The sequence below is a fragment of the Ascaphus truei genome, chromosome 1 (genome assembly GCF_040206685.1).
Source record: "Ascaphus truei isolate aAscTru1 chromosome 1, aAscTru1.hap1, whole genome shotgun sequence".
Taxonomy (NCBI): domain Eukaryota; kingdom Metazoa; phylum Chordata; class Amphibia; order Anura; family Ascaphidae; genus Ascaphus; species Ascaphus truei.
The window spans coordinates 117,464,760-117,482,223 of record NC_134483.1 but is presented as its reverse complement, the minus strand read 5'-3'; the positions used below and the strand labels follow the sequence as shown (position 1 = coordinate 117,482,223).

At 42.4% G+C, this 17,464-nt stretch overlaps 1 protein-coding gene across 4 annotated transcripts in view; it reads left to right on the top strand.

Moving 5' to 3' along the window:
* SNX30 (sorting nexin family member 30) overlaps window positions 1–17,464 on the top strand; it is a 116,053-nt gene that overhangs the window by 76,881 nt on the left and 21,708 nt on the right. For 3 of the 4 annotated variants that reach the window (XM_075593844.1, XM_075593853.1, XM_075593834.1), the window contains exons 2-3: window positions 2,640–2,828; window positions 14,959–15,069. In XM_075593844.1, coding sequence (XP_075449959.1) covers window positions 2,640–2,828; window positions 14,959–15,069 — 300 coding nt within the window. Of the gene's footprint in view, window positions 1–2,639; window positions 2,829–14,958; window positions 15,070–17,464 lie in introns of those variants that run through there. The other variant, XR_012800376.1, reaches the window with a different exon arrangement.

Genomic DNA, 17,464 nt, shown 5'->3' with positions numbered 1-17,464 from the left:
CAATACAATCTATTGTGCATCCCATGGTAATTGCATGGTTTTAAGAATGTTGGCCGTCAATCAGCAAATCTATTAAATTATACAATTAGCAAATCTATTAAATATACACCATAAGAAGTTGTTTTGTATGAATGACGACAAAACTGAATTAAAATAAAATAACAACTGTAACTTGCCAAGTAGAAGTCGTGTACCCCTTAAAAGTTTAGGGAAAAAACTGGCTTGCATTGCTGAAAACTAGAAACATGCTAGTGTTGTAGGGCAGGGGTGCGCAAACTTTTCAGCCTGTACTGCCCCTGCTCGCGCCAATTGTTTTTGGCTTGGCAGCAAGAGTGCAGTTCTGTCTAAGTTAATAAAAAATTCCCTGAAGAATCTAAGCGTGTGTTTTTTATACGTACATATATAGACGATTATTACTCCCGATAAGGTGTATGTGTATCTCTATATCACAATATTGTGTGTGTGTGTGTGTGTACACATATATTTCATCTGGTTCCATGGGAATCCCTGTGTGGGTTTACTAAACAGTCTAGTAACCATAAATTTCACTGTGTTCGTTGCAAATTATGATCAGGGATTTTGAATGCTAAATCTAAACAGAAATCTCTTTCCTAAAAGATGATTGACTTCCTGCTTTCTATGACAACATGTATGATAAACGAACTGTGCAATGAGGCTTGTCGACAAAGGGTTGCACGGTTTTGATTCAATGAACAACGTATAGCTGAAATGTGAAAACAAACTTTCTGGCCCCGTTTACATAGTCAGAAAATGTCACTGACAGAAGAAAATGTATTATTTTGACAAATTTGCAGCATCATTTTGTGAATGCACCGGAGGAGGTTGCTGCCATTGAGAGAATTGGCCCCGTTAGTGTCTGGTGTAGTCCAGGCATCACAGTGACTGGCACCCTGGTGGGAAGCTGCAGTCAGAAGGACATCATTGTTTTCTATTAAACAACTGCGGCAAGTTGGGAAAATAGTTGTTCGTCATCTGACTTTAAGCTCGACTATCGAGTTAACCACTGTGGAGTAGCAAACCTGTTGTCAATGGGTTGTCAATGGAACTATAAAAAAAAAAAAGGATTTTTCCGACTATGGTTTCAGAAGCTCATGTACAACCTTGAATTAGTGCTTTATGGAATTGGCATATTTCTGCTGTAATGCATTTCCATTGCTTAGAAAGTAACAGATTTGTCCATTACATTTGTTATCTCTGGTGACAATCTCATAAGTTAAGAGGTTAACAGCACTGCACAGCTGGCAGGCTTAATAGGCAAACACAGGAAAATGTTTGTTAGAGATGCAAACATCCAAAGCTGTTGTTGCTCTATTTGACCAATTAACTCCTCTTCCGTTAACAGCACCTAAACCACTTCCTCAATCACTTAAGGAAAATAAGCAGGGGTCGCATTAATGCATGTATTGGCATCAGACGCCTATAGAATTCCTGGAGCCCCACTAAATTAGCCTCATCCATATTTATACACGAGGCTTCCATCTGCAGAGTACACAAACAGACTGCGCTCTTACACCCAGTCACTTCTCCGAGTTCAAGTCCCATAATGCCTTGCTACTCAATACATTGTGGGCGGCAGAGCCAGGGTTGCAGACAGCTTTACTGGGGCCCAGGACTACAGTTTCCACTAGGGGGCCCCCCAGTGTTGGCAGCCTTACGTGACCCCCCGCTCCTATCTCTCATACCCTATCTCCCCATCCTCTCCTTCCTCCCTCTCTGCCTCCCCCCATATGTAACCCCCCCCTACCACAGATACTTCACCTTTCTGAGGAAGCTTCTGGTGCTGCGCCGATCAGTTGGGCCCAACATATGGTGCAGGGCCTGCACAGGAGGCGGACGCGTATCTTGGTCCTGACCTGACTTCCAGCTCTGGTTGGCTGTGCCCCCTGCAGCCGGTGAGCCCAGGCTCCCGCCCCCTCCCCCCCTTCCTCTGTCGACGGCCATGTGCAGAGGTCCGCTCAAACTCTGAGAGCAGAGTGGTGACTGACCGCTATTCCTCCAAGGGTGGTACAGGTGACACATTCTCTCTCCAACAGTGAACACAACAGTCGTGTGTGTGTGTGTGTGTGTGTGTGTGTATACATACACAGTATATACACACATATATACACAGGATACACCATGTGTGTGTGTACACACATATATACATAGTATATATGTATACATACACACACTTATGTATACAGTATGCACACTACAGAGGGGGTAAAATAAATCTAGCGCAACTTTGGATGTTGTGTCAATACCAGTATGTATGTATGTATGTCTTTATTTATATAGCGCCATTAATGTACATAGCGCTTCACAGTAGTAATACACGTGACAATCGTATACATAACAATACAAATAACAGATCATGGGAATAAGTGCTTCAGACATAAAAGTAACATTTCGGAAGATGAGTCCCTGCTCTGAAGAGCTGACAATCTAATTGATTGTAATCAATGCAATTTAATACCAGTAATCTTCATACAGTGAATGAATGCTAAAAGGGATTCGAAATTGATGCTCTTGCTGTTAGTTTAACAGTGCAGCTGTTTGTATGTTACCCCAGTGCTGTGCCCTCCTCCCCCACCTTCTTCCTCAGAAGACAGTGTTCTTTTTATCTTCTTTCTCTGTAGGACCTGAGTTTGCCCAATGGTACTCCTGTTGACACGTCCAGCCCAGCGTCGTCCTCCTCACTTCTTAACAGGCTGCAGCTGGACGATGACTTGGATGGTGAGACAAGGGACCTCTTTGTTACGGTTGATGACCCCAAAAAACACGTGTGCACTATGGAAACCTACATAACCTACCGGGTGACGACCAAGGTAAACAAAGTAACCGTGTGTATTGTGCTATGTACATTGCCTTTACTATGCATACTACTACATCTGATTTATGTATGCAAATGTCAACCACTGCGGATGCTCGGGTAGTGGCAGTGAAGAAGCACATGTGGGCATGTCTGTGGCATTATGGGGCATTGTAGGTGATGTCCTCTCTGCCAGCAGCAGGCTAGATTGAAGCACCAGGCCAAAATAAATAAGTTTGGGGCCCACTGTTGAATATGTCCCTCTACTTTATTGTGAATTGACCCAGTATTTTTCCCTTTTTATTTGCTGTAGTAGTCGTGTAAAACTGGTGTAACAAAATCCCTGCCCATGGTGCTTGATTCTGCACAAGTTTGGGAGCCTTGTCATTCTATCCTCAGAACTGAGCCCTCAAGTTGAATAGAACCGAATGTGCACACATGTATTGCACAGCTTCACAATCTCAGAATACACAATATAGTAACCCGAAAAGTGTCTCATTCCCTTTTTAGCACATATATAATCGTTGTTGTTGAATGTTTGGAAACTGATCAATAAGAATTGTAGAATCCATAAATATGCACATTGAATCTACCCAATGAAAAGGTGTTGACTCTGACACATGAGCCTGCAAGGACTCAATTCAGTGGTTTTATGCTGAAAATTGTGTCAATGGAATTGTACTGATTTTTATCAGCTAGACTTCAGTGAACTCTGAGACTGCTAATGCTAAAAAGCGTGAGACTCACTGAAAAATCTGTGACATGTGTAAAATTGGTGTACATATCTCTTTCTCATGCTGGCAGTAAACCTGGTAAGTATGCAGGATTGCCAGCAACAATCATGGAGGTTTGACCTCAAACCCTGGTGAGGTGTCATATGTCCCAAAGGAAGTGACAACATGCTTTGTGTCCACTCAGTGACACAGAGGGTGTCTGTTTTCTGGAGGTGATATAAGACACAGAACTGCCTAAAGTTAGTAGTTCAGTCCTGTTGGTGTTCTGACTCTGTTCAGTGAGAAGCATGTGGAGGTCTGCAACAGTGTTGCAGTGTCTGTTGCAAGAGCTGTGAGTCTGTGCAGCTCAAAGCAGAGACACAAGCTGGTGAATCTCCTTGAGGGGAGAGGTGCAACTCTTAGAGGAGAAGGAACCTTCCTAAAGGAGTGCAGCAGAGAGATGAGCGGCTGAGCTGCTAGCTGTGAGGGGCAGCTTGCCCATACAAGATCAATAAAGATGTCCTTGATAAAAGATACCCTCATGTATGAGTCTGGAATTACTCTGCAGAGGAAGGCACCACAGAGGAGTTCCTCATCAGGACCATCCCCATGCGGACGCAGGGATCCTGATGAGGTGGAGGCGCTGCACTGGATATAGGTAGGACTCGCACACACACTACCTCAGCTGCCTGTCTGGAGTGACAATCCCCAAACACCATCATGCGGGAGACTCAGGAGTCCTGTTGCCAACAGGTGCACCACCAGACACGACCATGTAATGGGGTCTGGATAGACCACAGAGGCCAATGTGAGATTGGGTGGTTCAGGAAGGTCCAGAAAATCCGTTACACATGTAAAGTCTCTAAATCCGTGGTTTCCAAACATTTTTTGGTCAAAGAACCCTATGAGATTCGGAGGAACCCCAATGTGCTCTAACAGCGCGTTTGACATCAGATGCATTGTAAATTCTTTCTTATTTGTTGCAATTTTAAAATGACCTTAAAATTACAGGGAACCCTTTAGGGATGCCCGGGAAACTATAGGACTCCTAGGAATCCTGGTTAAAAAACACTGAACTAGATATACAGATACTATTCTTATACACCGTATTTAATAGTTAGAGAAGTGTCCACTCACAACTATGGTGTAATACCTGGGTGCATAGTAATGAGCATTTCTGTTTTTGCAAATCCTGAGAGTGCTAGTCATGTATTTTTTTCAGCATTTACATTTTTTTTTTATGATCATAAACATTGAGAATAAGAAACATTTCCTGCTATATTTGTGAGTCTTGTGGGATTATACTTTCCACCTTTCAACTATACAGTATTTCGTAAAAAGAAAAAAGAAAAAAATCTCTTAAACCTTGATTCTTATTTATTTTGTACTTGATCTGCTATTATTAAAAATGATTGCATGGGCAAAACGGCAAAGGAATAAGCCGCTCATAATCTAGCGATGTGTTTTTTTAATTTTTTTACTGTCTGGCCAGGGCTCCCCTTAGCTTTCCATTGCAGACAAAACTTATACAGCATCTGATAGCTGGTGATGAGGACCTGATAAAATGTCACACTTGTCTGCAGAGCCTCAAAACCCATTAACAGTAGAGTTTGAAAAGTAGCACATACATGAGCCTGGAAAACATCAATAGCTTCTCTTAATTATATCTTAAAGAAGCATTACCTTCAAAATTACATATATATATATATTATAATCTGTTGTAATATTAGATAATACTTGTGTAATTTTCCCTCACCTGCTCTTTATGTTGTTATTAATTTGAATATATGAAGCTTCCTCGAGTTGCTATAGCAACTATTTAGGAAACCACAGCACTTCCTCTTTTGAAATAGGCGGCCATATTTGGTGCCCTGGGAAGCAGGATCTTTGCCGATCCATCGCGGGAGAAAATATAAAGTGCAAATGGATCCAACACACACACAAAAAATAGCCTAACGCATTTCACACTGCGCACAGCGCTTCATCAGGGGTTCTAATAAGATGGAGTGACAAACCAGATGTTTAAAGCTGGATCACAGAAGAACGGATTGATCTGCAACTTGACTAATTACTTCTCATTGTGTGGATTTTATTGATGCACATATTAAGGGGGAAAAAAAACAAAAAAAGAATGTCAGCATGGACGGCTGCTTTAAATACCCTCTAGTTTAAAGTGACATTGTTACTAAATAGACTATGTCCAAAGAAAGCACAAAATGGATTAGCAGAGTTAGTAGAATGGATCGAATATAAGATGAGAAGTAGGGGAGTCCCGGATAAACCCAGACTGCATCTCAGGACAAGTCTGACATTACACTTACTCTGCTAATCCATTTTGTGCTTTCTGTGGACAATGTCTATTTAGTGACACTGCCACTTTAAACTGAAGGGTATTTAAAGCTGCAGTTCAAGCTGCCGTTCAAGCTGCCGTTTAAAAAAAATAAAAAAAAATATATATATATATATATATATATATTTGTTTTTTTTCCCCCTTCAATATGTGCATCAATACAATCTGCACACTGACAAGTGATTAGCTAATCTGCAGATCGATCCGTTCTCCTGTAATCGATTGCTTGCTCTGGTTATTTAATTCAGTTCTTGCACAGCATTTTGGGCAATGTAGTTCCTGGAATATGATTTGATTGGGCAGTTACTGGATACAATTGGTGCACTGCTAGAGAGTATTTGCTCATAGTACAGAACTGATTTATTAAAAAACAAAAAACACATGTAGGATATTACTTTAACTGCTGCAACTAAGAAAACATGATGTAGCACTCCGTGCAATGAGGCAAATTCAGATAATCACAGATGTGGTCCAGACTGCCAAAAAAATAATAGATTTTTGGTATTCACTCAAACACCCATAAAAGATGCACATGGATCCAACACACACAAAAATAAGATGGAGGGACAAATCTATTTATCTGTTAAAAAAAAACTAAAAAATCTATCGAGCCAATGCCGCAAAGTATACAAGCTGTCCATCAACCCTACGCCATGTAAATAAAACCCCAGGCCAGCTTACCAGCATACATTATAGTGGAGATGCAAATATGTGAAAACACTGAGGTATGTAACATGGTGTGTGCACTTTTAATACTTGTGTGGTAATTTTACAGGAGTGTTCAGTAGATTTCAAATGTAGACTCACACGTGTAACTCCAAAGAGCATAATGACACATTCCATAGGAGATGCAATAATCAGAGTGCAAAAAAACATTATCAGCACTGGTTTATTGCGGGAGGCAATTTGTCAATCACTGCTCTGCTTCCCGAAGTCACACCCCACAATGCCTTGCGTAGCGCGTTTTTTCCACTCAATCTTTTTTTAAGCCCTGGTAAAAAATTAATTATATATGTGAGATGTGTGAAACTATCGAACGTGCAGTCACCATTTTTTTTAATTTTTTTTATTCCCCCCCCCCCCATTTAATTCGTTGTGAAACATTTTGCACAACTAGAAGGAGCTAAAAATTTCACAGAGATCACACATTTCCATCATCAATTCAGTTTCGCCAAGAAAACGCAGCTCAGTCAGAATTTGTAAGCCATTCGCCAAGCATGAAATCAGTGTACATTGGGAGGAGGAAGAGTACCCATTTACGTTTTATTTTTATATATACAGTACCTCCTAAATTACTACTCTATACAAAATGTCGGGAAGATGCCTGTGAACATACCTGAGATTCCAGGGAATTATCCTAATTCCAACCAATTGAATATAGTTTTTTTCATAGTCAAATGGACATATTTCCTAGGTATGTCAAAGCCTTCTCGGGTTCTAGATGGGAGTTACATAGTTACAGATGAGGTTGAAGAAAGACATACGTCCATCAAGTTCAACTTATGCTGAATTTAGACGACAGATACTCTATCCTATATCCTTACTTACAGTATATTGATCCAAAGGAAGGCAAACAAAAATCCCCAGTGACATCATTGGATGATATATCTCATAAGGGGAAAAATAAATTCCTCCCGACTCCAAGAATTGGTAATCAGTTTACTCCCTGGATCAACATCCATCCCATGTTTACTTATTGAGTTTACTTATAGAGTTGACATTAAATGAATAAGAATACACATTGACGCAATGGTTGGTGAACCACTTGCAAAATAAGTAAGCCACACATTTTTTTGGTGCCCAAAAAACTGCACAGTTTGCATGGTCTGCGACCTTGTGAAAGTTTGGATATATCCAATATTGATTGGGGTTCATCAGATGGTCATATACTGTAAAAGTAAAGCAATATTATGTTCTCATTAAGATAATAAACGTTAACATACATTGTTACAGTAGGTAAGGAGAGCCCTGTCCCAAGGAGCTTACACTCTATAAGGATTTGTATGTGGAAACATAGGGTACCGGGGGGATGAGATGGTTGGTGTGTGTAGTATTGTAACAGAGCAGCAGTAACCTCAGCAAACAGCCAACACTCTTTCGCTGCCTTTGGGGCGACTCTGTGTTGTGTCCAAGAGTCTGAGGTAAAGTTATACAGCTGCACAGCAAACAGATACCCAGAGCAGAGATGCAGGGGGGAGGTGCTGACTAACTCCTGGTCTTTGAAGTTGTCTGTCTTTTCCACACTGGTTTAGTGGGCAGGAGTAGTGAAGGGGAAGCATAGTGGGAAGACTCTCTCTCTGGGGTGACTCAGGTGGTATCCTATCCAACAGAGTCTGGGGTAAAAAAAGAGCTGATTCTGGTTAAATTGTAATGTATTGCTCTGTCACTGTAAAGAAACTGTTTTAGTTTGAAAACAAGGAAAAGACACACACCATTTGCCTGAAATGTTTTAAAAAAATTTTTTTTCTATTGCACCTTGTCTGTATGAGCTGTAAAGAAGTTAATTAAGAGAGCTGACATTGGGTTTGTTCACCCACTTCAAAGACAGTGACATTACGACCAAGCTATTCCTTCAGCCCATATCCCTTCATCTTCAACTTGCAGATCAAAAAAAAGAATGTGCGTTGTATGTAGATCTTCTTCTTTTGCAGATATTGATACTAGTATGGAAGTTATTTGCATGTGAGATTTCTAAAGCTTAATAACAAGCATTGACAAAGGTCTACTTTGCAGGTGCTCATACTGTATGTACCTCACCATCCCCCCAAAAATTCTAAACGAATTTTAAACAAAAGTAACCATTCAATATTTTCATTGTCTATTGGGCACAAAATGCATTTCTCAGGGGCCTCTTAATGGGGACGTTTTGGTCAAGTGTTTCTTTACCCTAAGCTCCCACTATTCTCATCAGAGAGCAAAGAGGGACCAAGGCTACATTTCTAAAGCTACCAATGCCAGAGCTTCATATCAGAACCAACTCTAATACCACCCTAGCCCCTGTGACTAGTTTTAAATATCTGGGCATATGGTTTGACTCCCATTTAACATTTGGGTTGCACATTGATACCCTGACATCTAAAACCTATGCCAAGCTAGGTGTACTTTATAGGAACAAATCCTCTCTAAGCCCGCTAGTCAGAAAGTGCATCGCACCGCAGATGCTAATGCCAATTATAGACTATGGGGGCATAGTATATGGTACACCACCCCAAACCCACCTTGACAAACTTGACCCCTCTACAATGCAATATGCCGCTTTGTCCTCCAATGCAACTACAACACACATCACTGCGAAATGCTCAAAGAACTAGACTGGTCATCACTTGAGTCTAGACACAAAGTTCATCTTTCCTTTCTTACTTTCATATACTTTCTGGGTAAGCTACCCGTCTATCTGAACAAGCTCCTCACCCCTAACACATGCAGCACCTATCATCTGAGTTCTGACTCCAAAAGAATGTTCTCAGTCCCATGGTTCAACAAAGTATCCGGCCGCTCCTCCTTCTCTTACTGTGCACCTCACACCTAGAAAAATCTACTGAAAACTCTCACAGCCACCCCAAATCTAAGTTCTTTCAAAACTTAAACTCTCACATTTTAATCTGGTCTGTAACTGTTACATACGTGTAGAAGATAAAATATGTGAAACTGTGCATGCAATGTCTTTATACATAATGTATAACCCTGTTCACTTAATGTAACCATGTATTTGTAACCATGTATCTGTTATCATAACACTGTGCCCAGGACATACTTGAAAACGAGAGGTAACACTATGTATTACTTCAATGGTGCCCAAACTGGGGGGGTGCAAGATTGTTCAGGGGGTGGGGGTGCGGCGGTTGCAGAGGCCCGCGCTCTTCCCCCAAGGCATTAAATTAATGCCGGGGTATCATGTGAGGCCTCTGCAACTTCACTTGCCTTCTCTTCAGCAACGCGTCATCAAATGACACCGCGGGGTCATATGAAGTCCCGCTGGCATGGCAACGTGATGTCATGTGATCCCGTGGCATCATTTGACGCCGGAGAGAAGATAAGGGAGGGAAGCAGGAAGGGGGACGCAGCACGGAAAGATTGCGCACCCATGTATTACTTCCTGGTAAAACATTTTATAAATAAAATAAAGATATCGGGTGCAGAAAGAAGGGAGTTTTGCAAACTCTTGCTGAACACACATTACCATCAGACAAAGGCAGCAGCCAGAGGAAATGAAACACTTCCCTAGCCTCAGCTCCCCATGTTTACAAACTAATGTTAGTTAATTATTTAGAAATACTTTGGTGTCCAATTTTGGTTCAAAAAGGTATTAGCCATACAGATACAACCCCTTCGTCTTTATAGGGACTGCACCATTAAAGCACATTGGGGGAAAATCCTAATATATTTTTAGAATTGGCACTGAATCTATAACACTGACACAGTGTTTGTTTAAATCGGGGGGAACCGATGACCACTCCCTGTGACCTTGGGGAAGTCACTTTTATTTCCCTGTGCCTCAGGCACCAAAAACATAGATTGTAAACTCGTCAGGGCAGGGACTGTCTATAAAATTCCTCTGTGCAGCGTACCGCACACTATATAATTTAATTGTGATGCACTGTGAGTCCCATTCAAAGAAAAGTGCTCTATGAAATAATTTAACTTTATTAAACCGCTTAGCTACCAGAATTTTGTTCCAGTTTCATGCATTGTTACCTTCTTAACTGCAAGGCAAGGGGGCTCATTAATTTAGTCGGAGTAAACATATATTACTTGTTAAGTACGACATGTTTACTTTTTATAATTTACTTTTATCATTGTTCATATATATTTATTTCTTAAATGGAGCATCATTTTTTCACTACAGTCATCTTTATAAAGCTACAATAAACCACAACCATGCTGCCAAAGACAGAGGTCATTACACTCTGCTCATATTACTTGACCTCTCTGCAGCGTTTGAGACTGGGCCAACCTCTTCTCCTTCACATTCTCTATACTCTTGGTATTCAGAGCAAAGCTTTATCCTGAATCACCTCTTAGGCTAAGGCCCCGCTCCCAGAGTCAGCGCGCCCGCACTGCAGACAGGCGGTGCGCTGACACTACACAGACCGCGATATGCGGTCTGTAGGGAGCGGGAGGTGGGCGGGAGTGGGAGGTTTGACAGGGAGGGGGGGCGTGGCTTGAGCAGAGGGACCCGCTACTTTCCCCCCCTCCCTCCCTCCACGGACTCGGGCTGGAGCTGCTGAGGGTAAGTAAAACACACACAGACGCAGGCGCAGATGCAGGCGCAGGCGCACTCACGCACTCACGCGCACACACAGACAGAGGCAGGCACTCACGCACTCAGGCGCACACACAGACAGAGGCAGGCACTCACGCACTCAGGCACAGACAGAGGCAGGCACTCACGCACTCAGGCACACACACAGACAGGCACTCACCTGCTTTCACTCCACACTCCTCCCTGCTCCCCGAAGCGCCTCCTCCTCCCGAAGCCTCCCCTCCCCATTGGCTCACAGCCACACCACGTGACGCGTCAACGCTAGGGAACACCATTTTCTTGTGTCCCATAGCGGCTGACGCGCCACAGCGTGTAGTCAGCTGTGCCGCCAGGGGGGACCGGAACCGGCTCGCGAGGATTCTCCTGCTGGTGGGGAACTCGCGACATGGCCGCCCGCGCCAACGAGCGCAGCGGGACCGAGGCCTTACCACTCCCATCGTACTTTGTGTCTCTTTTGCTGACAACTCCTTCTCCTCTATCGATCCCTGTGTTTGGGTACCCCAGGGCTCTGTCCTGGGACCTCTACTCTTTCCTTTGCACACTCTCTCTAGGTGACCTAATTACATCTCTTGGGTTCAAATATCACCTCTATGCTAATGACACACACTTTTCAACCGCTGACCTTACACCTGCTGTACAGACAAGTTTTTTTTTTTTTTTGATCTGTCTGTTATATCATCCTGGATGGCCCTCCAACGACTTCAACTTGCAGTAACATGGCAAAAACAGAGCTCCTCATACTTCCTCCCAAACCTGACCCTACTACCTCCTTCCACATTACTGTTGGAAGTACAGTACTATCACCCATTCACCCAGTAGCCAAAGTATGCTGCCTAGGGGTCACACTCGACTCCTCTCTCGCATTCTCCTCTCACATTAAAAAGGTAGCTACAACCTGTGGGGGGTTTTCCTCCGCAGTATTACAAAGATACGCCCTTTCCTCTGTTGCTCGACTGCAAAAACTCTGGCACAGACCCTCATTCTCTCCCGTCTCGACTATTGTAACCTCCGGTTGTTCGGCCTTCCTGCCTCTCACCTGTGTCCCCTACAATCTATCCTAAATGCTGCTGCCAGAATCACTCTACTCTTTCCTAAATCTGTCTCAGCAGCTTCTGCTGAAATCTCTCCTGGCTTCCTATCAAATCCTGCATCTCGCTCTCAATTCTCCTCCTCACTTTTAAAGCTTTACACTCTTCTTCCCCTCCTTACATCTCAGCCCTAATTTCTCGCTATACACCATCCCGACACTTGCATTCTGCTCAAGGATGTCTTCTCTCTACCCTTATTGTATCTAAAGCCCTCTCCCGCCTTAAACCTTTCTCACTGACTGCCCCACACCTGAATGCCCTTCCCCTCAATATCCGACTAGCACCCTCTCTATCAACCTTTAAGACCAAACTGAAAACACACCTGCTTAAGGAAGCATATGAGTAGATCTGAGTGATACTTTTACACCGCATACATAAACCTTGGTCCCTTGCAGACTCACTTACCAGAACGCCCTCCTGTCTCTGTACGTCCTTCCTACCAACCAATTCGATTGTAAGCTCTTCAGAGCAGGGACTCCTTTTCCTAAATGTTACTTTTATGTCTGAAGTACTTCTCCCCTTTGTGTTATTTGTATTATTTGTTAGATATGATTGTCACGTGTATTACTGCTGTAAAGCACTATGTACATTTAATGGCGCTATATAAATAAAGACATATGTATATACATATATACATATGTACATACATGCATATGTATATACATAAAAATGCATATGTATATACATAAAAATGTTTTGGAACAAATTACAGACTCTCAAAAGAACCCGTATAAATTCTGTTAATTATTTGTACTTCAAATGTATTATTGTACATATTTAGTTAAAGGTACAATCTCTGATAGCTGACCTAGAAACAAAACGTTTTGTAAATAATTGAGGTATGTACATGGGTTCCTTAAATGTTACCATGCTTAAAGTTAATATTGTACTGCTTTTTTGTTTCTTTTGGAAATCAAACATGAATGCTTTTTCATCTGGGCCTGTGATTGGGGAAGCTTTCCTCAAACTTGATCCTGTCCTATATTTATTAAAGAGTCCATAAAGATAAGAGAAGTGAGAGGGATGGGGCTTTGCCTGAGCAAACTCCTGGGATTCAGCTGTTTCTGGCTGCTCAACAAGTCTCATTTCATCATGCTAACAAACTAAAGGATAATTGCTGTCACATCTTGGAGGAGAAATAAATATATATTTTGTTTTTTACATGGGAGAGTAGCAGGTGGTTCCCAGAGCTAAATGACGTCAATGTAAAAAAAAAAAAAAAAAAAAAAGGGTGGGGGACAAAGGGGAGATGGAAATAAATGTGTAAAAAAAAAAAAAGAAAACATGGAGCTACTTCTTTAAATGTCCCTTGCATTAGTATACGTTGGTCCTAGGACACATTGCTCATTTAATGGATCACTATGGAATGAAATGGTAATCATTCTACACACACCCAACAAAATAGGCAGTGAATGCACTTTTACTAATGATTACAGCCCCTCTGCTCAGCCTGGTTTATTTCATACATGCTGCGGCTGGTCCAGTAAATGACCAAGACTTGTTGTCCGTGGTATCCCGTGCCTCAAATGGAGAATCTGGTTTTCTTCTCTGCAGGCAGACAGTCTGACATGGCAGTTTCCAAACGTTTACATTATTCTTGCCAAACCCACTGTTGTGTCGTGCACAGCAAACCATCCAGGAGCCAACTTTATAGTATAAGGCGAAACAGAAACCCTCTCTTCCTTGCAGAACAATACATGTACAGCTCTTGTATCCCCGATTAAAAAAATATTTCTTTTGGGTAGCACATAATACATTGTAATTATGCTACAATCTGTATGGTGTTCCCAGCTACAACCTGTTATTTGTGACATGATATAGTGGTGAGCGGAGACTGGTGCCAAGTTTTCATAGCACAGCCGACCCACAGATTTTTACCATTTGCAATGCCGTGGTTTCGGAAATGTTTCATTTTGATGCTTCTGGCCTTTCAGGTAGAGAAAATGGCTGCCTGCAATGGCGTTGTCATAGCAGCTTCACTCTGATTCCTTCGTTTGCTAGCAGTGAGGGGCAGCCGGGTTATATCCTGAAATTGCCAGAACCAACAAAGTCCAGGTGTAACCTGTAAAACGCACTCTGTATGCGTCGGAGAAAGTATTCTGTTGTAATGGGGTTTTACTGTTCGGTTCTTTACACTTTCTGCTCCATGCCGGTATTGCAGAACCATAGTTGAACGGGGTCACAGGGCAGCTTAAGCTTAAAAGAAGCCTGTTCTATCCTTTGAAAACACCTTGTTCGGGTGCGTATGAAATGTAAAAAAAATAAAAATAAATTGAACATGATGCTGCTTTAATGACAAAGGTTCATACATGAGCCCACAGCTGAGGTATAGCATGATGAATAAAGGTGTACCCCATCTATTATTTCTGAGAACTTTTTATTAAACCGATACATTAAACTTTTTTTTTTTTTTTTTTTTAACAAAGTCTTCCCTCTTTATTTTTAGAGAATAAACAAAAGCTTTTCCCCAAAGCTTTAGCATTTCTTAAAATCCCAAACGTTGGCACTGCTCTCTTAAAGCACTTTGCATAACATTCTCCTGGCTGTAAAACTGGGGCAAACTAGAGCAAAGACATCGTACTAGATTTATCAAGGAAGCTGGTCCTGTAGGATACAGTGGCATTTTTTACTTGCATAAGTACTGTGGTATGGTACAGTTAATTTTGGCCCAGTTTTTGCAGCAGTAAGACTTTGTTTTTTTGCTCACATTTGTCCCTGTCTCTGCCTTTCAGACCACCAGAGCAGAATTCGACTTGCCGGAGTACTCTGTGCGCCGACGGTATCAGGACTTTGATTGGCTAAGGAACAAACTTGAAGAAACCCAGCCCACCCACTTCATTCCCGTAGGTTGTAAGCGAACACTTTTGTGCTGCCAACTGGCCCAAATACAGAATCCATTAATTATTTATATACATACTGTATGTGTATGTATTTATGCTTTCCTGTTACTGCATATGTAACAAAGGAGGGAGAGGGAGTAGGGGGTATGATACCTTTTATTGGACCAACAAGTTGTTGAAATGTTACAAACTTTCGAACCTCTCGGGATCCTTCAACAGGTATGGCAGAAATTGTGTGTGTGTGTGTGTGTGTATATGTATATGTTTATGTTTATATATGTATATGTATATATGCAGTGGTTGACAAATCACCAAAAAATCTACTCGCCACACAAAAAAATCTACTCGCCACCTAGTACCAAACGTGTGCTGCTTGGGCCAATATTTACTCGCCCGGGGGTTAAATCCACTCGTCCGGGGCGAGCAAATGTATAGGTTTGTCGAACACTGTATATATGTGTGTATATATACACACACATGTATATTTGTGTGTGTGTATGTATGTTTGTCTGTTTATAAATGTACATATACATGTGCCAGTTTACATGCGTGTGTATATGTCTATATCTGTGTGTGTGTGTGTGTGTGTGTGTGCTCTCTCTCTCTCTCTCTCCCTCTATCCCACGGATGCGCAAACTGGGGGGCGCGATAATTTTTTGGGGGGGTCCTGGAGGTTGTAGAGGTCCTGAGCTCGTCCCCAAAGCATTTAAATTAAATGCCGGGGAGCATGCGAGGCCTCTGTAACTCGCTTACCTTCTCTCTGATGGCTTACGGCAACGTGTCGCCATGACCTCACATCGTCATTTGATGCCGGAAACTGGGTAGGGGGGGCGCGAGGACTGGGGCTGAGCACCCCTGCTCTGTCTAATTTCTAGTGACAAAAAATTTCCAGGCCCCCCAGCAGCTCTTTTCTCTCCCGCATTTAACTGTGGCGCCTGCCTCCTTGCTGCCGCCCTCCTTCTGAACCACAGCGTCAAATGACGCAGCGGACGTCGGTGACGTTGCGTTGCCATGGTAACATGACCTCATTTGACACTGCTGTTCAGAAGGAGGGTGGCAGCAAGAAGTGGCACATAATGATACCATGCTACATAGTCAGGCCCCCTTCTGGACCACCGGGTGCCGGTAATTTGTCCCGCCCCCTCCCCCCACCCCATCCTCCTCTTGTCGGCCCTGGTTGTATGTGTGTGTACATATGCACATTTGCACTATTCCCTGACAACATCATTCTTTATATTGATCACCAGACATAAAATAGTTATTGTGGTTTTTATTCGATAGACATTTTTTCACATTCACTGTCTTGTCCCACTCGCTCCCTCTCAAGTCTCCTTAATGTCTATGCTGCCTTTGCATTTCAAAATCCTTCTACAGTATGTCTCTTCTGTAAATTTTCACACCAGGCTATCTGCTTCTACCTCAGCTTATTTCACACTTCCTTCTGGTCTACATCCATTGTAACCAGATGTCCCTCTTACATACACTGTATATAATATTGTGTATCTGTATTACTGCCAGACCTGATGAGGGACCTGAGAGGTTCGAAAGCTTGTAACATTTCAACTTCTTGTTGTTGGTCCAATATGTTATATTATTAAGGTATACCACCTACTCCCTCTCCCTCCTTTGTTACTACATGGGAAAAAAGGACCAACACGGCTACCCACCATTCTTTGCCTATTCTGTCGCTGCATACAAAGCATGTTATAACTAGACTGATTTGGGGACTTTGGAGCGTGTTTCAAGTGTGACCTTGTTAACTTCATTGTTGGCAGATGGGTCTGTAATGTCTTGCACAACTAATGCGTTCTAAACAATAGGTTGCAGCCTCCTCTTGCAGTGAACGGGTTAGAGCTGCTTTCCTACTGTACATAATCTATTGTTCTACATACAGGACACCTACAAGCTCCTATTGAACCCCCAAAATAACCACAACATCTATATATAAGCATATAAGTGTCACCGAGGAGTGCAACTGAGCATGGCAATATATATTTAAAACCAGAGACAGAACATGAAACACTGAGCTCAGTGCACATTCAGTGAAACTTATACACGGTACAGTGTCTAAATATATACAGGCATACCCCGCATTAACGTACACAATGGGACCGGAGCATGTATGTAAAGCGAAAATGTACTTAAAGTGAAGCACTACCTTTTCCCCACTTATCGATGCATGTACTGTACTGCAATTGTCATATACGTGCATAACTGATGTAAATAACGCATGTGTAACAGGCTCTATAGTCTCCCCGCTTGCGCACAGCTTTGGTACAGGTAGGGAGCTGGTATTGCTGTTCAGGACATGCTGACAGGCGCATGCGCGAGCTGCCATTTGCCTATTGAACGATATGTACTTACTCGCGAGTGTACTTAAAGTGAGTGTCCTTAAACT